Raw genomic sequence first — 25,747 nt, 5'->3', positions numbered from 1 at the left:
GAGGAGCTTGCCATGCCACACGTGCCCTCAAATTAAGACTGGGTTCTATTTGTAAATGTAGGTCAGACAAGGGTGTGTATCCTCTGTTCACTGGAAACCTCTACCTGTCTAACAAGAGATTATCTTGGTGTCGTCATCACTGTTTGCTGGTCCTGAGAAGGGATTTCTGGGCTTGCTTGATTATGATTTTACACGGAGACAAGATGACACAGGAATAGGAAGACGGCTCAACAAAAAAAAACAACCAAAAAAAACATATATAACCACATTGATGATGTCTTTCTTTGCTCTGATGTGGTCAAGTAGGTGTTTGCTCAGGCATGGGTGGGGAATTCCCTGATTATCACAAGTTTCAGTTAATTTTATGATGCCATTTTGCACAACCTCCTTAACAGCCAACACACTAAACAGTAAAAACTACAGCCAAGCCATGTTCATTTTATTACAATTTTCTCGCTCTCTCTCTAAAAAAAAAAAGGTTTCTCATGTTATTGATGTCCACTCTTGTGCTACAGTCACAGCATCAACCCTTAGCCACCCCTCTCTGCTGCCTGAAATGGTCTTGCCCTGATTTGCATAAGTTGTCTGCGGGTAGCTGCATGACCAGCAGGGGTAGGTTAGGGGAAGGAGTGCATGTGGACTATATACATATGAGTAAAGACAAGGACAGAGGAGCTACGTGTGGACTGTATTGTGAGCCTGGAATCTTGCACTCAACCAGACAGAGTTATGTACTGTGCTCATCCTGTCACCGGCACAGGCAACAACTCATTGATGTACTGCTACAACATGAAACCAGTGAGTACATTTCTTATGTTTATTTCTATGTGGTTTTCCAGTGGTTGCATGACACTGTCAGTGTGTTTGGTGAGGATGCTGTAACACTCTGAAATTGTCTTCTCACATGTTGTGTTTGTTTGTTTTATGCGTTCAAGGTAGGTTGAACAATGTGTTCTCTAACAGATGTGATTCTACAAAGTAGAAGCAGTAAGAAATTTATTAATTTATGTCTAACTTGTATAAAAGTTGGAGAGATTGTTCTTTATCATTTTCTCTTTTTGGATATATCTTCTATCAGACCCTTAAAGAGTTGGTGACAATGTTTTCCTATTCCACACATAGGACATTTGATAGGATATAAGATTGTTTTATATGTGTGTGTCTTGCTGTGTGTGAAACAAGGGGAGAAAGAGCTTTGTGTTTTAAAGATGTCAGTGCTTTGATGAGCTGTGTACATGGGATGGATCTTATTCTTAAACTTCAGGAGTTGCAGGTTAGGAGAGTTAATGTAAGGACTCAGAGTTTGTGTAACATTATAAGGTTAAAATCTCAGTGAGTTGTCCATTTTAATGTTTGTTTGTTAATTAACCGCATTTCTACCAAATTCACAAAATAGTAAAATTATTTGACACAAAAAGAAAAATCACAATTATTGACAAATCACACAACTCCCCGTGTACAACATGTAAAATAATAGTTGCATACAGTTATTTAATTCTACAAGATCTCACTGACCTCTGGTTGAAAAACTCGTGTTAAAAAGGACCGGTGAGACTCACGCTTCCTGTTTGCTGAGTACCATGTAGTCAAGCCTAGCAGCACAAAACATCTTACATGAAGCAGATTGCTGCTATTTCTATTTGATTTAACCCTGCTATGTTGGAGCAGTCCCTCCACCACTGCAGCCATTATCAAAGGCAGCTTTGATCTCTGTGAGACTAACCATATCCAGACATCGTGGATCACAGAGGCAGAAAATTGGTTGCATGTGGCTGGAGTTGGCCATGGTGGAGCACAGCATAGGCCTTGAATAGCAAGTTGATATTTCACTCACCTAGCATCATAATGCTGTGTACATTTACAATGGGATAGGTGCAATAGCTGTTTGTTCTTTTTGTATGACTTTATGTATGTTTTTCGATTAAAAAAAAAAACTTTTTGAAATAGATGGTCATGAGAGACACTTGTTCAATCTAAATGATTATTCTAAGCAAATATTTATTTTTAGTGTTACAGTTCCTTCTTAGCTGCAAACGTAACTGCTGAAAAAAGTGTTTTCTCATTTGTGATTCCATGATTGATGGTTCCTAAATCAATGCTATGCTAAAAGAGGATGCCATGGTGACGGCCTCTCTCCAGTGGGGGCCACAGAGGGCGTGCTGGGGCGGGGGTGTGACCATTATTAACGGGTCGCCTGCTATGCTGATGGTAAGGAGGACAATTGGCTTTATCCTCTGCCATATGCTGCCCATGGCGGCTCAGACGGGCCCAGTGTCGACAGGGGCTCCTATGTTTGGCCTAGCCCACAATCACCATGGGACTCATGCCAGCCAGGGTCATAGCTGCGTGTGTGCGCTTAAATGCGTGTACCTTTGTGTGTGTGTGTGTGTGTGTGTGTGTGTGTGTGTGTGCGTGCGTGCGTGCGTGTGAGCCTGTGTGTGTGCTTACTAATACTCAAGAGAGCCTTTAATAGCCTGCTTTACAGAACTTGTCGTCCGGGTAACTGACACCCCATTGATGCTGCGCAGGGAGGTTTATTTTCATTTCCTGGGGCACATCAAAGCAATCGAGAGAGGTGCAGGTGCAGCCCAGACCTCTTGGTGTGTTTGAGTGAGGGAGCATGTGTTGGTGTGTTTTGTGTGCATATGTGCAGTTTGTGGCACTGCGCTTTAAAATTAAAAGAAAAGAAAAAACAATATTAGCTGAAGATATTTTCAGCTGAATTCTTAAGATTTGTTTGCAGTAAAAACATTTTGTCTCCGACAGGAGAGGATCATTTGGGCGAGACGCAGTTCTCAGTTTGATTTCTTTCTGAGCGCAAATCATGAGAAGGCTTGAAATTCAATTTTATTTGGGAGGGAATTGTGTCCCAGTCTTCTGAAGCCAGCCGAACCTGATCATGATTAGGGCAGGGATTTCTCATGGTGAATGGTTCCTAAATCCGGATGAGGAGGTGCATGGATCTGCAGCTTATGGATTATCGCAATAGCTCTAAGTGTGCATCAGCTCACTGCTTTGTTTTCCTAATACTGTTGCTTCAGCTCGCACTCACAGTATTCACATGTTTGTGTCAGTCAGATTGGTTAGAGCGATATAGACACATGGACAATGTGCGGTTGTGTACATAATCGTATGGTTCAAAGTTGTTTCCTGTCTTAGATATAATTTATCCTTTTATTTACCTTCAGGTTTATGGGCAGTCTCCCAGCACTGACAGCATCAACCAGAACTCATCTTCACATCCGTCAGCCAAGGCCCCCAACAATGTCTTCGCCAGCACATTCTTTGGTGAGCTCAGTCCCAACATGATTATGTTTATCCATCCAGAGAACATTTTGCTTTGGTTCAGTATTCATTCCAACTTGTCATCTGTTATGTAAGATGGGCCCTAGAGAAAGACACAAATACGAGACATCAAGTTCAAGTAGGATCAAACAACTTTAACACATGAAGACCACTGACCTGCTTTGTCTGCTTTGGTTTCTAAATGTGCCTCAGAGTAATGTTTAGGACTTAAGGCTTTTCCTTAGTGGATGTTTAATAGACTAATGTTATCTATTAAAATAAGTAAATTACAATTCTCCCACCCTTAACAAAAACACTGATTACAAGATATAAGAAAAGAATACCAATAAAATAAAACCAGACATTTCAACAGCTTGTAGAGTCTAAAACCCAGCCAGCAGTGGTGAGGTTGTACTGCAAAATGCTAAAACCATCATGCAAACATGCTGATGTCCAGCATCTAGAATGTTTACTACATTGGCTGTCTTAGTTTAACAGAACAGCATTCAAATATTTGCTTATTAGCACTAAACACCAGTGAAGCCGATTGGTTTCACAGGTATTTGGTCGTAAAGTACTGAACAATTGGAAAATCTGACCTGATGGTGGTACAACATGAAAAGTCAGGGGGTCACCAAAACAACTTCAATTCACTTTGCAATCAAAATTTGGTGATGATATAATATCTCCTTCAGTCACTATAATTACTTGGAAAATTACTCCAAAGCTTAAATATGGACCTCATGGTGGCGCTAGAGGAGAAGTTAGAGGCTCAGAAGTTGGAGTTAGTTAGTCATCTGGGGACCACCTGTTGTTAGGGTATTTCATTAGATTGTAAAACAAAATCCACTGAATGAGCTACTTTAACATTTAGGATTCACCCTCTGGTAATCATGATTGACTCATGTGAATCCATCTAATGGTTGTAGTTAAACGTATTCAAACAAATGCAATTTAAAGATTACAAGATTAGAGTTTGTGTACTATAATTAAAGAGCTCAATGTGTCCTATTAATCTGCTAAACATTGTCACACCAGTTGTATTAATTAGCATTGTCCAGCCATTTCAGGTGATTAGCTTTCATTCAATCAGTGTTATTACTTCACTGTTGCCACAGACGCCGCCTGTACAGCCTCATGTCTTTACTAGCTGTTTGAGATGCTGATCCAGTGCTTGCTATAATATATTGTTATTCATTTTAGAGGGGATGAGCAATTCACCTGACATCTGGAACGCTGTAAATGGGCTGAACCAGCAGGGCTATGAAGGTGCACTGGGAGCAGCCACAACCCACCAAACACATCCGGAGAGCTACAGCAGCCTGCAGCCAGCACACCGTCACCTGGTGAGATTTATCTCCAGGACGCTGGATGTTGACAGCAAAGCAACTTTTTCACCCTTGAGGATTAACTGTGTTTGCCTACTGTTCAGGACTACTCTCCACATTCAGTGATGGCTGCTGATATGAACAGGGGTCTTCCACCCATGTCCACCTTTCATCGCAACAATACAGTATCGCGCACTCCGTCAATCAACACCTCAGAGAACCACACTGGTGAGGAAATGGAAAAAAAAAAAAAAAAAGTTAATTTTCTCCTCTGATCTGATTGTTCTTCATTCTCATATTTTATGATGAATGTTTTTCATTCAGTCTCAGGTAGCCAGGGAAACGTGTCAGGAGCGTCACAGACAGGCGACACCTTGGGCAAAGCTCTGGCCTCTGTAAGTATGCAACACCTCAATCCTATTAGACCAGTTCATCTGTGCCCAGTTATGTTCAAACAGTCAGGTCACAGCATAAAGCCAGGTCCCAAGAGCCCCAGTTGTATAATGTAACACTTCCTCCCTGCCAGTAACAAGTCAGTGCATATTAAAGAAGGGCTACACTTGTGTCTTTTTATTGGCTGCTGACGAGCAAAAAGACCAGAATTGATGAGATTAGTTCAGGTTACGAGCCTGCTCCAAAGGTTATGGCAGCAGCTATAAAACCCTACACAGAAATGACAAGGTGTGCTTTTAAAATGATCCATGCCCTGGTCCGACTCCGCCTCCTCTTTCTCTCCCTCGCTCTCTGCTGTCAGATTTATTCCCCCGATCACACCAGCAGCAGCTTCCCCTCCAGCTCGTCCACGCCGGTCAGGTCTCCGTCTCCGCTGCCGAATGCAGCTGAACCCGCAGGTAAACTGGAGCAATGCATAAAGCTTGGTGCTGTGTGACTGGAACATCATTCACATTCTGTATATTCCAACCAATTCATGTTGTTTTCTTCTGCTTAGGTACCAACATGTGGCCCCGCAGTTCAGTGCAGGCACCAGTCTCACCACATTATGAGTCCTCACTTATATCAATGGTAATTTGATCTCACCTCCCTTAAGTTTAAGTTATTTATTGTGTCATCAAGATAAAAAATGTATGTGTATTTAAATAAATTCCAAATAAAATATGAGCACTGCAGCAAACATAAAAATACCTCAAAATATCAAAACAATCAAACAAGTACATGCCTTTAAAAGTATATTTGAACAAACAAGATGACTAAAAGGTGGAACACCTGGAACAATTAAGATAATTTTCTTACTAATATAATAATAATAATAATAATAATAATATTCCTGATTATCATCCCAGTTCAAAGGTCACAAGCAGCAATGAATTGCATAGCAACAAATATTCAGATAAGACTGAAAAATGCTTACAAATGAGGGAAAACTGAAAAAAAAAAGCAAACCACAATGAACTAATTAACGATCTAACTAGATATCTATCTATCTATCTATCTATCTATAGATGAAAATATGGGGAAACAGAGTCTGATTTCGTCCAACGGCAACAAAACACCTGCCTATGAGTATCTCTCAGGCTTATTAAATAAAGCATTATATTGTTTGTTCAGGCCATACAAAAGCTAAAGTCTAAAACAAGTTCTAGTTTTATATACCAGACTTTTTGTCTGGTCTTGACTAGCTGTTTCCCCCATTGCAGTCTATATGCTAAACTAAGCTAACCAGCTGCTGGCTGCAGCATCATATTTAACACAGACATCAAAGTGGCTTCCATTTCATCGAGTGACGAGAGAGTGAGAAAGGCTATTTCCAAAAATATCAAACTATTGCTTTAAGGGAACTATGTTTGAAGATAAAACCTTGAGACTTTAAACTTATGTGACAGTTTTAGTCCAAACTGAATTCAAACTATTATTTTCTTTGGTGGGAAATAATTTGTTCTAACAGAAGGTCTTGTGTGAGTTAAAGTCAATAGATGCTGGAATCTTTGTCTCCTGTTTTTTTCAGTCTCAGGTGGAGGACCGCCTGGACAGACTGGATGATGTCATCCACGTCCTGAGGAACCATGCTGTGGGCCCCACTGCCGGTCTGCCCACCGACATCCATGGCCTGCTGAACCAGACCCACCACGGCCACCCGGGCTCTGCCAGCGCTCTACCGCTCACCTGTCACACTCCAGCCATGGTTAACAAACATTACTTTCAAGTATATAAAGAGGGACAAGGATGAGTGCATGGAAACTGGATGTTATATATATATACATGCACACACATATATACATGCATATATGTGTGTGTGTGTGTGTGTGTGCTTGTGTGCGTGCGTAGTTCAGTATGTCTGCATGTTTTCCTCATGTTAAAATTGTTGTCCTTGAAATCGGAAACGGAGAACAATGGGGGAGCACCGTGATGTGTCGCCCTTGTATGAAAAGCATGCAGCATGTGTGGACTGTAATTCCACGGTGGGGCGATGGGGGACGGCTGCATCCTTTACTCCCATTCTTGCATGTTTCTCTTTCAGCAGGCCAGGGGATTTTAGCCCAGCTGGAGTGGAAGTGTATGCAGGGGAGAGGGTTTTTTAGTCTAATCCTTTTGGGGGAGGGGGTATTAAATTCTGTCACTTTTATTTTTTCCAAATGATGTGTCAGTTAGGAGTGAATCATTCCTGAAGAGAATTAGGGGATGTTTAGGCAGTATATAGTTGTTTTAAGAGAGGGATTAAGATTTTCTGAGATTAAATTAAATCTGTAGAGCGAGAGATCTACTCTAGGTTACTTTGGCGATGAGAGGGCAGATGTTGCTTTTGTGACTTATTTGTCACTGGTTGGATCTAGGAGTTGGATATTGTCACTGACTGTCTTTACAAAGATTTATGGAGCCAAATGATTGTCCACGCTTAACATTTAAAGGATCCTTATCTGCCGCATACTCAACCACGGACTTGCGAATACACAAATACTGTCCTTATCTCCTCGTTCTTTGTGTTTCGTTAAGGTTGAAGCTGTCAGCATGAACAACAACCACTCAACCTTTCAGAGCCGCACACAAAATGGCCACCCGTACCCAGCCAGACAAAGGGCCACACTTCAGCCCGTGCAAGGAGGAGGTAGAGCCAAGTTTTTCCTCTCATCTATCCACCACCAACTTCATATATTTCACCTCTGCTTTCTGCACTTGTGAAGCTTTTAAACTATTCAAAGGTGTATTCTTTTTTTAATATTTTGTGTGATCTCCCACAGGTGGTCCAGCGGTTCAGGGTAATCTGGATTTTAAGATGGAAAGTGGGGAAAGAGAAGAGATGATGCACACCAGTCACGGTCACAGCTCAGACAGCCAGAGATCAGATGAGGAGAGTGAAAATAAAACACAAGAAGAAAACAGCACAAGAGACAGGTAAACACTTCTGCTTTCTCCTCGGAAAAAAAATGTGCTCAGTTAGGGCTTGGCGATATATCAATAATTTATTGTATTGTGATAAGAGACTAGATATCGTCTCAGTTTGTCTAATATTGTAATATGGCATAAATGTTGTCTTTCCTGGCTTTAAAGGCACCATTACAGTAAAGTCTTTAACGACTTTGTCATTATTCACATTACTGATGCTTATTTAGCAAAAAATCTGATCATGTAAATATTTTGTGAAAACAACAGCAGCCATCCCTACAATATCTTTGCAATTTCGATATCAAGGTAATTGGTGAAAAATATTATCCTTAATGCGAAGCCCTATGTTCAGTTGTTTGAAAAATGGGTATATTTGTGTGTAAAGCCATCTGCTGAGTGTGACTGTCAAAGAAAAATTGTCCTGATTATGCAGAGTCAGGCGTTTACGCAGAGATGTTTGCGGTCTGTCACTGCATGATTAATAATCTGCAATAAAATAAATAAATTAAGGTAAACGTATAAGAGAATGTATACTGGGTAGATTTCCAAATAAAAGTCCCTCACTCAAAAGCAAGAGGAAGAGCCTTCTTGTTGTTCGGTTTCACTAATTTAAAACACTGTTAGACCCCCCCCTGCTGTGAAGGACAGCTGTGTCTAGGCCAGCCTATTTAGTTCTGCCTCATATTTCTTCTTCGTGTTACATTAAGTTGCAATGAATTAAATGAGGAAGAATACGAGCATCTGCCAGGACACACGGTAAAAACATCAATGACAGGAAGGTGTATGTTGCCAGCGGGGTTAAAAATCCCAAAACACAAGTTTGACCAAATAATGGATCCTACGGCTCTCCTTAGTAGCTATTGAGAATACAAAAAAATTACTGCATCATATGTGACTTGATTAATTTGCCAATTAATTATATTGATTAATCATTCAACCAATAAAATAGGGAAGAATATCTGCTACAAATTCCCAGAGGCCAAAGTGATGTCAACAATTGTACAACCAACAGTAAAAACCCAAAGCTATTATAATTTTAAAGATAGAAAACTTGAGAAAGAGTAAATTATCACATTTGAGAAGTTTTCTTTGCTTCATAAATTAATTAAAATGATTGCATATTCATATTTTGCTCATAATCCTATCAATTAATTAACTTAGTGTTTCAAGTCTGTTTATTCCAACATGGTCGTTGATGATGGTGAAGAATGTCTTTGGTATTAGATGAGTCCCTTGAAATTTAAGGAGTCTTTGTCAGTGACTGAAACCATACTGCTCTGAACGAGTGCATGCGCTGCTCTCTTTACAGCCAAACCTCTTCATGACATCAGCTCTGATGTCTGAGTGCATGTTCTCTTTTTTATTTAGATCTATAATCTAGTTGAGTGATATCACTGCTGACATAAATGGCTGGCCTCTTGCAACAATTTTCTATTTGACATTTTTATTTTGCTTTTTATTCAAACTGAATGATGACATAAAGAAAGAGAAAACAAGAACGTTTTTCAAATGTGACACTGACAATGGACACTGACTGAAGAAGGATATTCTAAATGTGGTTGAATGCTCGACTGTGTTAATTGTTAATTGATAAATGTGCGCCTAATTACATGATCTGTAAATGTTCTGTGACCTCAGGAGACTGAATAAGTAAATCTTGGCTCAGTAGCCAGCAGAGGGCAGAGAAATCCACAGTATAACTTTACACTGTCTTCTGTTCACCTCACTTGCTTCCACTTCAGCTTGAATGGCAGTTTTAACAACATAAATGTGCAACTTAAGAAGAGTCATGCACAACATGCATGCACACCTCACTCAGTAAAGTATTTATCTTGTATTTTTCTCATACCTTGCTGCTGTCGTAGTATCCACGAGGATGAGGATCTGAGCCCAGAGCAGAAGGCCGAGCGTGAGCGAGAAAGGAGGATGGCCAACAACGCCCGTGAACGACTGCGTGTGCGGGACATCAACGAGGCCTTCAAGGAGCTGGGCCACATGTGTCAACTGCACCTGAAGAGTGAGAAGCCGCAGACCAAACTGCTGGTGCTGCACCAGGCCGTGGCGGTGATCCTCAGCCTGGAACAACAAGTCAGAGGTCAGTGCATCTTCGCTGCAGGGAGGGGCGGGAGATGATGGGACCTGCTCTTTCTGGCACATCGGACATTCATGAAAACTAAACATGCTTTAACAGTTTCATCCAGAGACTGCAGTCATAACTAGTAAGGCAAATATTTATGTTTTGCTTCCATTTTTGCAGAAGTTTAACCTGAATTTATTTATTTCTGTCCACATGGGGGCAGCACAGTAAGCTGCAAAGAGCAGACACTATCACGTTATAAAATTTATATGGTGAGGTTTCTGGAAAACAGTTGCCAATTTACACATTTAGCAGATGATGAGCAACATTAAAATTCATTTGTAGTCGTGTTTCTGTCGACTTGTTGAAGTCTAAATTCACAATCCTTTTAGCTCTGTCTTTGAACTCCTGATGGAAATATCCGGTTGTTTAGCTGCTAAATGCTCCACTGTGGTCACAGCGTAATTACAAAGTTTGTCTGTCTGCTGTTCAGGTACTGTACAGTGAGTACTTACAGACTTTTCAGCTGCCTCCTGTGGCCAAAAACATCAGTGAAAAGATATTAGAGTGAGCCACAACATTTAAATTGCCTGCCATAAAACCAAAACAAGTCAAAAGGTGCTAAAATGCTCCACAAAGCAGAGAGGAATTGCAATGTTTTGTTAAAAAAAAAAAAAAGTCTGTAAAAAATGAGTTAATTTCACCAAATGACGCTATATTGCAGATAGTCATTTGAGCTGCTGCTAATATACATTTTGTATTTGTAAAATCAATCAAATTAATATGTTTCCAACTTTGGTGACTTCTGTGGCTGACAGCACAGTGCATTTAATATACCATAGATTAATAATGACAGCAAACTAAACATCCAAATCAGAAAACATCAGGTACTTTCCAGTAGTTTCCCAGAAATAAAATATCTACACAATTAAAATGATAATAATAATAATAATAATAATAATAATAATAATAATATCTATGTACTACCAGATGTCTCCGTTTCTTTATTTAGTAAAATTTTAACTCATTATTTGTTGAATCTTTCAGAAAGGAACCTTAACCCGAAGGCAGCGTGTCTGCGGAGGAGAGAGGAAGAAAAAGCCTCTGCCGTCCTGACAGACCCACAGTCCATGCATCTGGCTTTTCATCCCAGTCTGACAGACCAGTCAAACCCGATGGGCCACCTCTGAGCACCTGATAACAATAAATCAAGTCTATCATCACGTATGTAACATGAACTGTTAGTGATACTAGTGTTGAACTTTAATCATTTTCCAAACTAATATGCGTGAGGTATTAATTAGTGACCAGGTGGATATTTAAAACTATATTTCAAAACAGAATTTCTAATATTTATATAAAAGATCTCTTTTGTCATTACTTCTGATGCCACTTCGTCTTTGATGTCCAGATGTTGAATGAAGAGCATCTCTGGAGCATCCAGCTGTTTCGGATGTCTGGTGTTTCTTCTGAATTCGGACTGGAGCAGAGAGGTCGTCCGCTCCGATTACAATTACGTGATGCCGTTGAACAATCGTCTCCTCACATCCCAGATGGACTTTTAACTTTGTGCCTGAATTTTACTTGTAACAGACAAATGCATTGTAAGCTGCAGATGTTTTGTACATATTTTGTATATTTATTGATTATCTTTCTGTTGGAATATATCAGAATGGATGAAACCCAGTAGTGACAATGTGTAAACTGCAGTTTGATTCTGGCTGAACCAGATATGTTTCTGACTGACTTTTACAGTGTATCACTATTTAGCAAGTGCACTCGCGTTTTCCACCGAGCTCAGAGGACTGGTATTCCCACATTTGTGTGTGTGTTCAGACAACGGATTTCTTTTTTCCTGTGGTGTGTGAGTATTGCAGGGGTTTGACCATTCTGTGAATGAACAGATCTCTAAGAATGTTCTTTAACATGTGGGCATCATCTGTTATTTGTAAATTTGTGTTATTGCACTGTTAACATGATCACACTTACTGAAATACTGGTGGACATCCCTCTTCTAATCTGTGTAATTATTGCTCTTCAGATGTAGTCAAACAAGCTCTTTGCATGTTTGAGTTTTTAATGGAAGATTTAATTTGTTTTCTAAGTTATATAAGTTATCTTTTATACAAATATTGTGAATTTAATAATGTCTCTATTTACTTTTGTCTCTGATTTTACACAAGAAGAACTTCATTTTTGTGCTGTTTTCTAGATGTAGCCACACTTCATGCTCTGAGCAATACAGTGTTACAAAATAATCAATGTCTTGTTTGCTTATCACACTGCTGAACAGATAATAATAAAAAAGCAAAAATAATCTGAAATACTCCCATCATAACATGTACAGTATGTGTACAGTTTCAAGTAGCCTAAAGCCATGTGTCAAAATAATAATGTAGCAATAAATGTCTTTTTTCAAATAGTCTCAGTGTTCTCTAATGTGAAAGCTTGAAAACAAACAAATGCACACATTATATACAGTGTAGTGACAATTACAGTATATAAGGACATGTTAGCTTTAAAGGTTTAAAAATTATCACTGTCAGTTTTCGAAGGAATAGGAAGTGACAAGTAGCTGGAACTCATTATGAAATTTAAACATAACATAACAGTACATTACACTTTGCACAAACTTATTTTCATAATTTATTATATACACATAAATGGTTTCCAAGGACAAAAATCCACGAGAAAACTAAAATATGCCTTCCCCAAACGTTTTGTTAAATAAAGATATATATAGGACTAGTGCTAAACTCTTGATTTTGCAAAAGCATACTCAAAAGTGCAAAGTGGCTCTATGACATCCTTCATTCTTCTGCATTGTTCAAAATAAAAAAAAATAAAGTGCCACAACTCCCTTTGTTCATATGTTGTTGTGTGTATCAGTTACTATAACCAAATCATTAAGTATTATATTCTGAATTTCTACAGCAAACAAAAGATAGCGGACCAGGAGATATGACTGATGTTCACATCTAACATCTGTTTAATCAAGGGGACAAACATTTAAATTAATTTACAGTCTAGGTCAAAACCATAGACTTTATATAAAAATCAAAACCTAAAACTTTTTTATGGAGCTGGAGTTTTTTTTTTTTTTTTTTTTAAGTTGAAATTAATACAGGAAGCTGCATCATTTGGCCAAGAGGTGACTTCAGTGAACATGAACAGTTGCATTTTTTTTTTACTGAATGTTTGACCTTAGTATAAATTCAACAAAGCACTAGACATTTATGTAACAAACAACCCTCTTCATAATAAATAAGATTTTCACATACTTACAGTCAGTTCCAGAGGTTCGCTGAATTGTAGCTGGAGAGGTTTTTATTGACGGTAACATCAACAGCTGTGATATTACCTATTTTGTTCCCAGCTTGCATTTAACACTGTTTGGTAGGATTTAACTTTCTAAACTCTGCTGTTTCATCGCCTTCCCCTGTTCGTGCGCTCTTTGTGGCCTTTTGGAGCCGGGCCAACATATTGTGACATTAATGTGATGACTTGCTGCCGACAGAGAAAAGCAGGTCGGCGGTGACGGAAACAGGTGAGCTGCCGCAGCGCCCCCTGGGTAATGAAGTTTATTAAACGCGGAGGACTCGCGGAGATAAACTGATGTGGAGAAGAGCAGTAAAGAACATTTGCGGCTCCTAACTCACGTGAGAATAACTCACGGTGCCTCAAAGAGTAGAAGTGCTGGTACCGGTGAGTACACCGGTCCAATTAGCACTGTTCCCCTGAAAGTAAAAAAAAAAATTTAAAAAAAAGTGGTCCGATTTCCTACTGCACACCGTTTTTAACTTTAATGGATTATTATTGGAATATAGTGTTATAGGGTACGTAACACTATATTGTCATTATAAATCTGCCACAAAATGATCACATACTGAGTACGAGCCAGCAGCAGCCATATGGTGTGAATATGTGACAGAGCGGGCAGTGAACGCCTCTCCGAGCGGGGCGGTGGGACTGTGTCCGCCCGGGCGGAGACAAGACAGTCTGATCGGACAGAGGAGGACGAGTGGACACAGCGGGTAAGTAGCCTATCTGACCGAGTGTGACAAAGCTTTGCTCAAAGTAACGGTTACGTTATTGATCCAGTAGCGACTTGTCAGCCGCCGTGATCAATAGTGCGTTTAAGGATCTTGTAACTTTTTTTTTTTCCAACCTTCATCTTTTACCTCTATGTTTCCTCTGTGTACGACAACAGGACGTAAGCTCCAGTTTTCTGTGACAGTTTGCGTGTGTTCGCCTAATTTTTCCCCATGTAGTCTTTTTGTTGTCGCGCAGTGAAGTTCACTAAGTAAAACCGGATGAAGCAGCAAAGAAACGTAGTTAGTGATGGACAGTCAACGTTAACCAGCAAAATATACATTTTGAACGTTTAAATATACGACAAAGTTAAAAGGTGAGATGTCAAAACAACAATAAAATGAGGTAATAAACTCCCTGTAATGTAGCCTAAATGTAACTTGGTTAGGACTACTGCCAACACTTATTAAGTCATTATATTAAAGTTATAAGCTATTCATGAGAATAACGAAAAACCGTGCCCAGCATGACACTTTCTCTAACTTTTTAGTATCTCTAATATTCATGAGGAAGTCCCCTTGAATGACTTGTTCAACCGATGACAGTAAGTTCATGTTTGATGTGTTAAGTTAGTGATAAATGAATTGGACAAACAGTCAATTGATGGTGGTTTGTGATTAATTAAAGAGTCACCTTGAAAGAGGATTTTCTACAAGCTGGCAACCCAAAGTGATTTAAAGCTTGGCTATAAAGTTGTTTTTATATACAAGAGAATTACAACCTCAAAAACTGCACACAATCAAAGTTGAGCTGGCGGTTTAAAGTGCTGCCCGGGTAATTGAGACATCCCAGGTTTGAGTCTGTGGACCCCGAGTCCCCGTCTACTTTCTAATAACAGTAAAAAATACCTCAAAAAGTTCATGTGGCGGGATTTTTTTTTTTAATGAATTTAAAAGCTTGCTCGTATGGGAGGATGATTTTGTACAACCTGGTAACTGAAAAGCAGTACTCATGTATTGTAAGTGATCTATTAAAAGCATTAGTGTGTGATTAATAACTACTAATAAGCCATTAGTTGCGGCTTGTTAACCTTTTTGTATTGGGGGGGAAAAAGGTGCCAATCTTTTTGCTGAATTTATAAATGATATGCAGTCATAGTACTCACTTAGAGTGACCACACTCAGGATGGGGCTCTTCAGAGGATACCGTATTGTCTGCTCCACAACACCTCTTGTGTTTCTGAGTTTCAGTCTCACAGTAATGTATTTGTCAGTGACTATTTTCCTCAAGTGTTTCACCATGAGGTGGGTGACGGCACCTCGGCAACCTCGGCCAGTTGTTGTCGTCATGCAGTGGCTCAGCGTGGGCTGTACAATAGTACACTGTCATTAGCACACAGAAGGAGCTTTTTCATTGCACAGCAATATCAGGCTCTCGTCAGTGCCCATTGATTCTGTCTCTATGTTGGCTGAGTGCAGCTGTGAGAACCTCCTCGGATGTCTGTCATTGCGTCGCGCTGATGGTCCAACCCTGCTCCAATGTTTTGTAAACAGTTTCTTCAGGTTGACCAACCTGAAGCATCAGTTTTCAATCCACTCTCCCATGCAGGATCAGTCTCATTCAGTGTCATTTATAACAAACCTCTCTGTGTTTCCACCAGTTCATCTGTGAATCCAGCAGAGTCAGGATGGAGTCCCACCGGCCGATACAGAAGGGCCACACGCTGCCACACAGTGCCCGAGGCGGCCAGGACAACGTGTTTGGAGTGAGGGTGCAGATTCAAGGGATTAAAGGTCAACCTTACGTGGTTCTGAACAGTTCTGGCCAGGAGAGCCACAGAGACATTTCTGTTATCACTCACCAGGCCGGGTACAACCCAGGTGTGGTGAGGAGGTCTGCGGATGAAAGACACTCTTCATCTGATACACAGAGGACTGCAAACTCCTCTGTGTTTCATTATCAGAAACACCCAGAGATCCTGAGACCTTATGAACCTGAAAGTAATAATCTGAAACTAGTCCTTCCTTCTCAACCAGCCTCGGCCTCTCGACCTGGTCAGCTACACACTGGGCTTCTTCCTGAGACAAGCCAGACCTCTATTATGACCAGACCCAGGATCCCTCTGCCTGCGGAGGGCCCAGGAGAAAGCACAGCTGAGGCCACCCAGAGCAAGGCGCCCCCCTCTGGTGGACATATTCCTGCAAGGTCCCCCAACCTAGTGGACTCAGACTCCATCGTGTCTGTAGGGAAGCTAATAAGTCAATTCAACAGCAGTCAGCGGAGAGGAAGGGGCCCCAGGAACAGACTTGACCCGGAGGAGTGTCAGCGGTCTCGCAGCGTGGACAGCGGTCGAACCTCAGACTCCTCTTCGTCCTCTTCATCAAGCAGAGCCTCATCTCTGAGGGTCACCAGAGCCGAAACCCCGGGTGGTGTATATCCTCCTGGATCAGCCAGGGCTCGACTCCTCAGCGGAGAAGCCACTTTAGCAAACAGACGGGAGGAGAGCAAGCCAAGTGCAGTTAAAGGACATAATGGCAAAGAGACGGAGTCTCAGCAAGCCGCTAGAGTGCTGCACCGAGCAGAGAAACCCTCCATGCCCAGGTCATGTGATGACCAAACTACTGTCTCTGATGAAAGAGATGCACAGGTAAAGAGTTTTGTTTGAGGACAAAGTGTTCATTTAAAAGGTTGTATTTATTTGCTGTATGTTCTCTAACCAGGTCACTCCTGATCTTCTGAAAGGACAGCAAGAACTCTCAGTGGATCCAACTGATGACACCACAAAACAAATACTGTTCTGCTACCTGAAGGATGGGTAAGTACCCCTCAGGTTTCTGCACTTTCACTTTGAGAAGTACCGAGCCTCTCTTGCCAAGAGTTAGATAACAAGTTAAGTCTGCAGTGTAAATATGAAGCTATCACAAGCTGAGTGTAGCATTAAGGGAGGAGAACTTCATTTGTTTTGATGGCTTTTAAACACAGAAACTGCAAACAGGGAGTAACACCGAGCATTAGTGCAAACAGTTACAAAATACAGCTGCCTGAATTTCTAAAGCTCATGAATGAACATGTTGTTTAATGTGTACAAAATCATAAAATGTTGGAAATCATGGAGAAATCTCCAAAACAGTTTGAAAGCGTCCAAAAATCCAATATGGTGCAATCCTAAAGTGATTATTTACCAAAATGTGTATTCTATCGCCTTTAAACAGCTCCATAAATGAGTTTACTTTTGTGCTTTCAACTTCTTTAAAACAAAATAATAATAATAAAAATATATATATATATATATATATATTTTTTTTTTAACTATGTCTCTTTTCTTTACTGCCTCCTCTCAGTGGTGAGTCTGTGGTTGTGTAGTCAGATATGGGGGTGCTGCTCCAGCTGTGTGTGCTCAAACACGCAGTAGTCAGGATTGCAAAGTATGAACTTGTGTTCACTGATAAAATAACTCCTTAACACGGAAAGTTTGAAAGATCTGCCAGTGCCTGTGTGGTGCCTTTTGGAAAAAAATGTGCTGAAGTAGATTTTTTATCAGCCGTGCACCTCAGAGGGGTCGAGTGAAAGAAGTTACACATTTTTTCATTTCTGCATACTAAAACAACTTCCCACCACTCAGAGGTTCCAAACTGCCGTATATGGCAGCTGATAAAATGTAATTGAATCATTACACCCTGTCAGTGCTCTTACTGTGTTTGTGAAATATTGTTCTTGTTCCTCAGGACAATTGATGATGACTCCACCACCCAAGGAAATGTCAACCTGCTGTTTGAAAGGATTGAAAAGCTCAAGTGGAGGACTGCGGAGAATGTGGACGAGGAGGACAAAGTGAGCATGAGATGTTTGTCAGTGTCTTTCACTCTTCAGTGTGATTTCATGTCTTTGTCTGAAACTACCGTGTGGTTGGGCATCTGTTTTTTCAGGCCTATGCGGCAGAGGTGAAGCTGCTGCAGGAGAAACGGACAGCGCTGGAGAGAGAAGTGTCTGAATTAAAGCAAAAACTACAAACTGAGATTAAGGTGTAGTGCCGCCCCATCCTGCTGATTCCCCTCTGAATCACTCACTTCCTTTTCCTGTGACTGATGATGTTCCTTTCTGTTGTTGTTGTGTTGTGCAGAATGAAATGACTTTAGCCAAGGCCTGTGAGAAGGCGAGGACGGAGAAGAAGAAACTTGAGGTGGAGTTGACCAAAAGTCAGGCAGAGCTCCACAAACTCAGGGGCAAACTGGCTGAAATCGAGGCAGAACTTCAGTCGACCAAACAGGAGTAAGGATGCAGGCTTAAAGTCGGTTAGCAGAGTTTAAAATCAAAGCTCTGCTCAGTGAAGATGCATCTTATCAGCTGAATAGGGGCTTCAATTGATACAGCAAACACAAACAGAAAAGTCTCCATCTGGAGAACGGAAGAGCTGGAAATACAATGGCTTAAAATGTAGCTCTTCATTCTTGTCCATTTAACTGAAATCCTTCATTGATGGAAACAGAAGTTTGACACAAATGATCAACTTGTCTGCAGTTTACTAACATCTGGGTAAAGCAAAAAAAAAAGGAAAGAAGCATTTTTTAAATGTTCCTTTAAATGATTCCTGATGCCACAAAGCAAAATCTATTCAATAAAGTTACATGTTGTCCACAAATAGCTGTGAAATGCCGAGCTAAACAGAAAAATCTTGCAACTTAACTCAATACTATGTCCCACCTTCTTCAACTAAGCCTCTCTCATGCTCTTTGGTCATTCAAGTGAACTGTGATTTGTAATCAATGAAGGTCATTTGACTGAAAGCAGAGTCAAATACAATACCATTTGGTTTGAGTGGGCAGACATCCTTCTTTTTTTCTTTTTTAAAAAAAAAAAAAAATCTAGTCCTATCCAGAAACTTTACTACTTTGAAGCAGGGTAGACAGACAGCTTTCTTTGATATGAAATATGGAACTAAAATATGTCTTTCCTGCATACTTTGTTTATTTTTTTGTCAGTCTGACTCAGATGAAGGCAGATAAAGAAAGATCTAAGGCAGAGATGAAAGACCTTCAGCAGCAGCTCTCTGAGATGCACGATGAGCTGGATCGAGCCAAGAATACCGAGGTGATAAATACAGAGAAAGAAGTCCTCCTGCAGGTAAATGAAACCACAAGAACCAGCGAGGCTTCACAAATCGGCCGCAGATGTAAAGCTTTTTGTCTCTACTCGTGACGTTTTTCTTGATGGGTGTCTGTCAGGATCTGGCTCAGCTGCGGGTGGACTTCCAGGAGATGCTGCAGGTGAAGGAGGAGCAGGAGGAGGTGCTGCACCACACGGAGAGGGAGCTCGGTGCCCTGAAGGGGGCGCTTAAAGAGGAGGTGGAGACTCATGACAAATACATGGCTGCTCTGAAGGATGAATACGAACAGGAGCTTGAGAAGCTGCTCGGGGATTTGGACGGGGCTAAAGAGGTGACAGGATATCGCTCTGATTTCAAAACAGCTTCAATGTGTGTTGCTTTGATGTTGATCATCTTCATTTTTATTTGATCTTTTAGAGAAATGCTCTGCTGGGTCAGGAGAAGGTGGAGGTAGAGGAGGAGAGAGTGGCAGCGAAGATGCAGCTGAAGGCGCTGAGCCAGGACAGAGATCAGCTGAGTGTAAAGGTGAAGGAGCTGAACAACAAGATGGATCAACTCAGTCAGGCGATGCAGGAGTCCAAAACCACGGAGAGACTGATGGAGCAGAGAGCCAAGCAGTTAGAGGTGGGGAGAAGGTGTGGGTGGGGTTGGAGTGACAAATGGTTGATAATACATGATTTCAATCAAGGTTTTACCTCACTGATGATATCTATTCTTCTGCATCATTTCCACATATCCTGTTTTTTCCTGCTTCCTCAGAGGGAAAAACTGCAGGTTGAGGAAATGCTGAAGGATGTGAGGAGGAACGAGGAGGAGATGTGTCACTCGAACCAGTCGTTGCTCTCTCGTTTGGAGGACGTGCAGGTAACGAGACCAGAATGATGAATATAACGCGACCTATATCTAGACATGAATTCGTGCTTTGGAAACTTGTCTTCCGATAGAGCAAGCTGACCAAACTAAACCACGAGCACAGAGACCTGAAAGAGAAGCTTAAGGACGAGAGGAAACAAATCGAGGAGCTGTGGAAGACAAAAACTGAACTGGAGGATGAGAGGAGGCTGCAGGACAGGACTGTGGAGCAACTGCAGAGGAAGGTGAGCGGTGGAAAAATACTATTTATTAGGCCTGATGGTGAAATTCAACATATTTTTGTTGCCACGTGAGGCCTAAAAGTCTGTTATCTTAACCCCAGAACCACATGAGATCAGCAGAAACAGACGATATTTCTTGTTCTTGCGCACCGTCTTTCATCTCTTATGTCCACATACTGAATGACGTCCACTCCTGCTCTTTGTTTATCTGTTTGATCAGATGAATAACATCATGGAGGAGTGCGAGGCATCTACAGATGTACTTCAGAACCAGGTCGACGAGGCCAGAGAGAAGAGTCAGAGGGAGTTGGCCGAGCTGCGGAGACAGCTGCAGGAAAAGGGAGTAGAGCTGGAGAGGTCCAGACAGGCGGCCAAAAAGCTGCAGGAAGAGGTGTGGTACTTATTGTCCCCCTGATTCATCAGAGTGAGGGTCCAGCTGTCTTAGTCAGCAATAAAATAAGGAGTCAATGGCAGGGAAAAGGCGGTTTAATCTATAATCTAGCTTCTGAGTAAGGAGATCTGAACTGAGTTTTTGTGTGAGATAAAATAAAAAATTCTCAGATAGATTCTGACTATCTCTGCCCAACACCAGACATTTTATGTTACCTTCTCGTGGCGCGTGTTTTTAATCTGTGGTCCACTCGGTGTTCAGCTGCTACCTCTGGACGAGGATCTGCGGCAGTGTCGCAGGGAGCAGCAGGAGGCCCAGCAGAGGGGCCGGCAGCTGGAGCAGAGGTTGGAGGAGCTGGAGGAGAGCAACGTGGCCACGGCGGACGAGAGTGAGCGGCAGGTCAAACTCATGGAGGTAAACATCTCGGGAACCAAAGTCATTGAATTAACCATGCATCCAAATATTAAGTATATTTATAACACTTGCACCAACATTAATCTGATTAAATTGTTACTTTTGGGGCAAAAACACAAACAAAAAGACAAAAATATATCTCCACTCTGCAGCTGTATGTCGTTCCTAATACAAATACAAATTTAAAAAAATTCCACCTATTAACATTTTAGAAATGGTTCTCAACACTTTGTATTTTATTAATTTAATGAAAACATACTTTATATTATTACAGCTGTGTTTTAATATATTGCCTTTCGGTATCTGTTTAACCTCCTTATGGGTGCTCACGGGAGGATTTATAGTTAATGACAAATATGTTAATGAACGTGTAACTCTTCATACAGCGACATTATATTGTGTTCTAAACATTTATTTCATGTTTATATACTGTTTATAAATTTTACATTGTTTTTCTGAGGCCAAATCATATGAAATATCTCAGAGCTCAGCGCTGATCCCCCAGGTGAAGCTTAAAGATAAAAATCTACCCACATTACAAGATGTTTAGATGACAACAATAATGTTCCCTGGCATAACAATTCAGACTCTGATCACATTTTCAGGTGTTTACCTGTTCAGATGCCTGTGTTTGCAGTCACACCTGTTCCTGTGAACTGTGAGGGTGCTGAAAGGAGACCTGGAAACTGCATCCTCACAACTCAGCACTGTTTGTCAGCTGATGACAAAACATTACACAGCGACACCAGTGAGCTCACTGTTGACACTGCGTATCAACCGGGGAAGCTCGTGTTTACTGATAAAAGTTATCAGACCTGTCTGGGTGTTCTCAGAACCCCCCCGCCACACACACACACACACACACACACACACACACACACACACACACACACACACACACACACACACACACACACACACACACACACACACACACACACACACACACACACACACACAGCCATGAACAACTGTACAACATCTTTGATTATTGCTGTTTTTTAAATGCTTTGTCTGCGTCAGTTTCTAATCTGACATAAATCAGCTTGATTATGGTTTGACACATGTTTGTGTGTTGCTCTCCTCTCAGGGACGCATCAGTCAGCTAGAAGAAGATCTCCATGATGAGCGTGGCAGTGGCGACCGCCTGATGGAGCGATTAGACAAAACCAAAGAGCAGGCAGGTTTACTCCCTCCCCGTCTTTGACTTTATTTTTCTTTAGACCAAGCTCTTATTTTGCATTTGCTAATGTTCATAAATTTCCCAAACGTGTACGAACAACCTGTCATTGATAGAGTTTTTGCCCGTCTCCACTCAGCCCTACATCTGTTTTTATTATAAACAGCTGTAGAGCTGAGTGCTCAGATTTCCCTTCAGACACTGAAAGCTGCTGGCTGGTGTTTCCAACCTGGCTGCGAAACAAGGTTTTCTTTTTGTTTCTTAACATGGGACTCACTATGACTGAAGCCCTCTGACTTGTTTCTCTATTTCTGATGTCGCCATAAAATCCTCACATGTTAACTGGGCCTATAAAGTAGGCCACCATTCATGGGAGAAAAGTGGTGCAGACTAATTGACACAAAACACTGTTTGGGGTGCACTGCAAAAACAAAACATAGCTAACTATTGTGAGCAGCCATTCACACTCCCTTCCCCGGGCCTCTGGATGTTATTAGTGAGGAGAGCCTTCAGAACTGATGTGGCCTCTCAGACCAGACAGCATTTCCTCTGGTCTCAGGAGCTAAGCTGGAAACATTTCTTTTCATCTGAAAGAGGTCCTGCCCTTTTTAATAACATACGGCCATGTTTTCAGACAATACTGAAGGGAAAATACATGAAGTGGAAGCTCATATTCAGCTCTGTGGTTAGAAGTTAACACAGATCATTAGTTCGTGGTTCAGTGTCCACATGTCCTACCCGTGTTAATTTATTAAACAGTTATGTTGTACATGATGAAAACGCTGGATCTCTCTGTTGGTTGTGTGTCTCAGATGGATCAGATGAGGAATGAACTGCTGCAGGAGAGAGCAGCCAGGCAGGACCTGGAGTGTGACAAGATGAGCCTGGAGAGGCAGGTAATGACCTCTGACCTCTCAACATGGCAACAAACACAACAAACCAGTCAAACAAATTTTTTAAGCTTGACTTACTGCTACCAGAGCCCATCAGTGAACAGACATGTGGGTTATGATCTTCCCACCATGTTTAAGCACCGGTTAGTACGTGACTGAAATCCCATGGCTGCTTTTTTATGTACTCAAACATCTTAATATTAATTTATGTCCTTTATGTATGTATTTTTTTTTGCTCCTTTCCCAGTTTTATTCTTAATCTAATTACAATGTTTGCACATTACCCTTGGAGCTCTTTCTCACATCTCACTGCGCATACTGAAACAAGGAGTATTTCTCTTTGAGCCAACGCCATCTGCTGATGAAGACCATGAAACGTGGCTGAAAGATGTGCACAAGTTCCAGAAAGTGATCTTCTCTTCAATATTCATGTGAAACTACTTTTGCAAAAGTTAACGGTAAAACTCTAAGCCCAACACGGTTAAACTGATTTTATTTAGGATGTTAGCAGCTCTGAAAAATACAAGTCAAGTCAAGTCAGTTAACCACTCATAGAAAAGAAAATTAGAGTCTTCTGAAAACATTTTGTGATGACTAGCACCATCTGCTTGTGTATGTCAAATCTGCAGGAAACTCAAAATACAAAGAAAGTTGTTCATTATTAACACTCCCTGCTGACACACTCTGTAAATGTGACTGAAAACGTACTCAAATCTGTTTTCCCATAAGCAAAAGAGAGTTTCAGTTTTAATTCACTATTACTAAAATGTATTATGTGTATCTTTGAGGTTCAATGAATACAGTGATTGCATTTTCAAGGCTTTGCAAAGTTTTTTTTTTTTTTTTTTTTTTTTTTTTTTTTTTTTTTTTTTAATCCTACACTGTTTAATTGCATTTCTCAAGCCGTTACTGCCGCGTGTGGCTCAGTGGAATAATGTGAACGTGCTCTTGTGTTCTTTGACGACAACTGACAAACCTGAGACCAACTCATAAAACCAATGCTCCATAGCCCTGTTAGAGATCAAAAACCCCACCGGGTACTTTGAAATTTAACCAGATCAATGACATTTTTTTCCTTTGTCAGAATAAAGACCTCAAGAGCAGAGTGACTCATCTGGAGGGATCACAGAGGACCAACCAGGATTCACTCGTCTCCAAACTTAACATCCGCATCCAGGAACTGGAGGAGAGGTTGCAAGGAGAAGAAAGGTGAGCACCTGCACATTAAAATATGCGTTATAACTGGTCAAATATAATCTAAACATTTACAGATGGAAATATACACACAGTCTCTATTGATCAGGATAGAACTTAGAAAGCACTGTGGATTATGACTCCGATAGCTGTCAAGAGGTTAACCCACTCATATTAGTTCATTGTGGTTGTAAGACTGAGAGTGTCTCTCATCCAAACACACAGGAAGCAGATAAGTGATCTCTTGGTGCTTTTTTGCTCTCAGGGACAACAACAACTTGCAACAAGTGAACCGCAAGCTGGAGCGCAAAGTGAAGGAGATGAAGATGCAGTCGGACGAGGAACACATCAACCTGCAGAGCGAGAGAGACCAGGTAGACGCGTCTTTAACCACAAAGAGAATATCAAGGGAGCAGCAGACTCGACTCATGATTCACTCTCCCACTTTTATGAACTCCTCAGCTGACTCAGAGGCTGAAGACAGTAAAGAGGCAGATGGATGTGGCGGAGGAGGAGATCGAGCGTCTGGAACACGCTAAAAAGAAGCTGCAGAGGGAACTGGACGAGCACATCGAGGCCAACGAGCAGCTTCACGGCCAACTGAGCGCACTGCGGAACGAGATGAGGTGACCACCGACTTTCTGACCTTCTGTCTCTGCTACATTAAATCATGTTGTTGTGTAACTCTGGTCATTTTATTTTCTGCATTAACAGGCGTAGGAAGAAATCCCCTCCTCTCATTAAGATTGTGGAGGATGATGCGAACGACGTCGACGACTTTGGATCTGATTGATTGACTGAAACTGGAAAGACTTTTCAGGACTTTATTAAGAGATGTCGGACTTACTGTGAAGATGTCATGATTCAGCATAACTTCATTAACCCTCGTGTTGTCCTTGGGTCAAAATGCCGCAGCTGTGTTCAACCAAGTTCTATTTTATTTTAATATTTTTTGGGATCATTGGTGACAAGGAGGCTGTGAGGGTTTCTTTAAAGAATGATGACCAATGATCCCAAAAAATATAAAAATATAGAAATAAAATAGAACTTGGTTGAACACAGCTGCGGGTCATTTTGACCCGAGGACAACAGGAGGGTTAACAACTCAGGTGTGACTTGATCTTGTCTCCATTTTTTTTTTTAATTGTACGGCACCTTGCCAAGGCTGACCCCTTGTGGCAATGTTTATAACTACACTATCTGCCCCTAAGTTATTCTGCTAGTGTGAATTAAAACCGTTTAAATTGCAAATCGTAAACTAAATAATATTTGTATTAAAATGCATTTCCATGGTATTCATTCACCTCCAGAAACTCCTAAAACTGAAATAAATACAGCTGTGTGATGTTTTTGTCAATCTGAAAGTTTGTCTTTGATGCACAAATAAAGAAAATCACATTTGGATTTACATGTAAA

The 25,747-nt window shown here is 41.0% G+C and overlaps 2 protein-coding genes across 3 annotated transcripts; both read left to right on the top strand.

The window, feature by feature from the left end:
* Positions 1-633: 633 nt before the first annotated feature.
* On the top strand, positions 634-12,729 carry LOC138626504 (transcription factor 12-like). The gene is made up of 13 exons (XM_069708185.1): positions 634-798; positions 3,189-3,288; positions 4,489-4,631; positions 4,718-4,841; positions 4,938-5,008; positions 5,368-5,464; positions 5,563-5,636; positions 6,577-6,753; positions 7,563-7,674; positions 7,808-7,961; positions 9,818-10,047; positions 11,077-11,253; positions 11,441-12,729. The coding sequence occupies exons 1-12, from the start codon at positions 730-732 to the stop codon at positions 11,217-11,219; spliced, it is 1,494 nt and encodes a 497-aa protein (XP_069564286.1). The 5' UTR covers positions 634-729; the 3' UTR covers positions 11,220-11,253; positions 11,441-12,729.
* A 918-nt stretch (positions 12,730-13,647) lies between these two features.
* Positions 13,648-25,676, top strand: LOC138626500 (cingulin-like protein 1). Of its 2 annotated transcripts, none has more exons than XM_069708178.1 (19): positions 13,648-14,063; positions 15,722-16,708; positions 16,809-16,876; positions 17,787-17,892; positions 17,988-18,083; positions 18,182-18,330; positions 19,041-19,182; positions 19,284-19,496; positions 19,583-19,789; positions 19,925-20,029; positions 20,110-20,262; positions 20,480-20,650; positions 20,912-21,064; positions 22,155-22,244; positions 23,057-23,140; positions 24,222-24,346; positions 24,597-24,705; positions 24,794-24,957; positions 25,046-25,676. In XM_069708178.1, exons 2-19 carry the CDS (start codon positions 15,749-15,751, stop codon positions 25,122-25,124), a joined length of 3,174 nt encoding a protein of 1,057 aa, XP_069564279.1. In that variant the 5' UTR covers positions 13,648-14,063; positions 15,722-15,748; the 3' UTR covers positions 25,125-25,676. The 2 variants fall into 2 exon arrangements, with proteins under 2 accessions (XP_069564279.1, XP_069564278.1); XM_069708177.1 differs by having other exon boundaries at positions 13,649-14,063; positions 16,782-16,876.
* The last annotated feature ends 71 nt before the right edge of the window (positions 25,677-25,747 follow it).

This window comes from Brachyistius frenatus, unplaced genomic scaffold, assembly GCF_029030835.1.
Source record: "Brachyistius frenatus isolate BFR_SWC_R1_liver_20210118 unplaced genomic scaffold, ASM2903083v1 Contig_74, whole genome shotgun sequence".
NCBI classification, from domain to species: domain Eukaryota; kingdom Metazoa; phylum Chordata; class Actinopteri; family Embiotocidae; genus Brachyistius; species Brachyistius frenatus.
This window is presented reverse-complemented; position numbering and strand designations above follow the sequence as displayed.

What these genes read in the sequence shown, in the direction of transcription:
- LOC138626504 (XM_069708185.1), top strand. Translation starts at nt 730, where the DNA reads ATGTACTGTGCTCATCCTGTCACCGGCACAGGCAACAACTCATTGATG. An exon ending in TGGGCAAAGCTCTGGCCTCT is followed by an intron (nt 5,009 to 5,367) that starts GTAAGTATGCAA and finishes CTCTGCTGTCAG; the next exon opens with ATTTATTCCCCCGATCACAC. An exon ending in GAATGCAGCTGAACCCGCAG is followed by an intron (nt 5,465 to 5,562) that starts GTAAACTGGAGC and finishes TCTTCTGCTTAG; the next exon opens with GTACCAACATGTGGCCCCGC.
- LOC138626500 (XM_069708177.1), top strand. Translation starts at nt 15,749, where the DNA reads ATGGAGTCCCACCGGCCGATACAGAAGGGCCACACGCTGCCACACAGT. An exon ending in AGAAAGAAGTCCTCCTGCAG is followed by an intron (nt 19,183 to 19,283) that starts GTAAATGAAACC and finishes GGTGTCTGTCAG; the next exon opens with GATCTGGCTCAGCTGCGGGT. An exon ending in TGCAGAGCGAGAGAGACCAG is followed by an intron (nt 24,706 to 24,793) that starts GTAGACGCGTCT and finishes TGAACTCCTCAG; the next exon opens with CTGACTCAGAGGCTGAAGAC.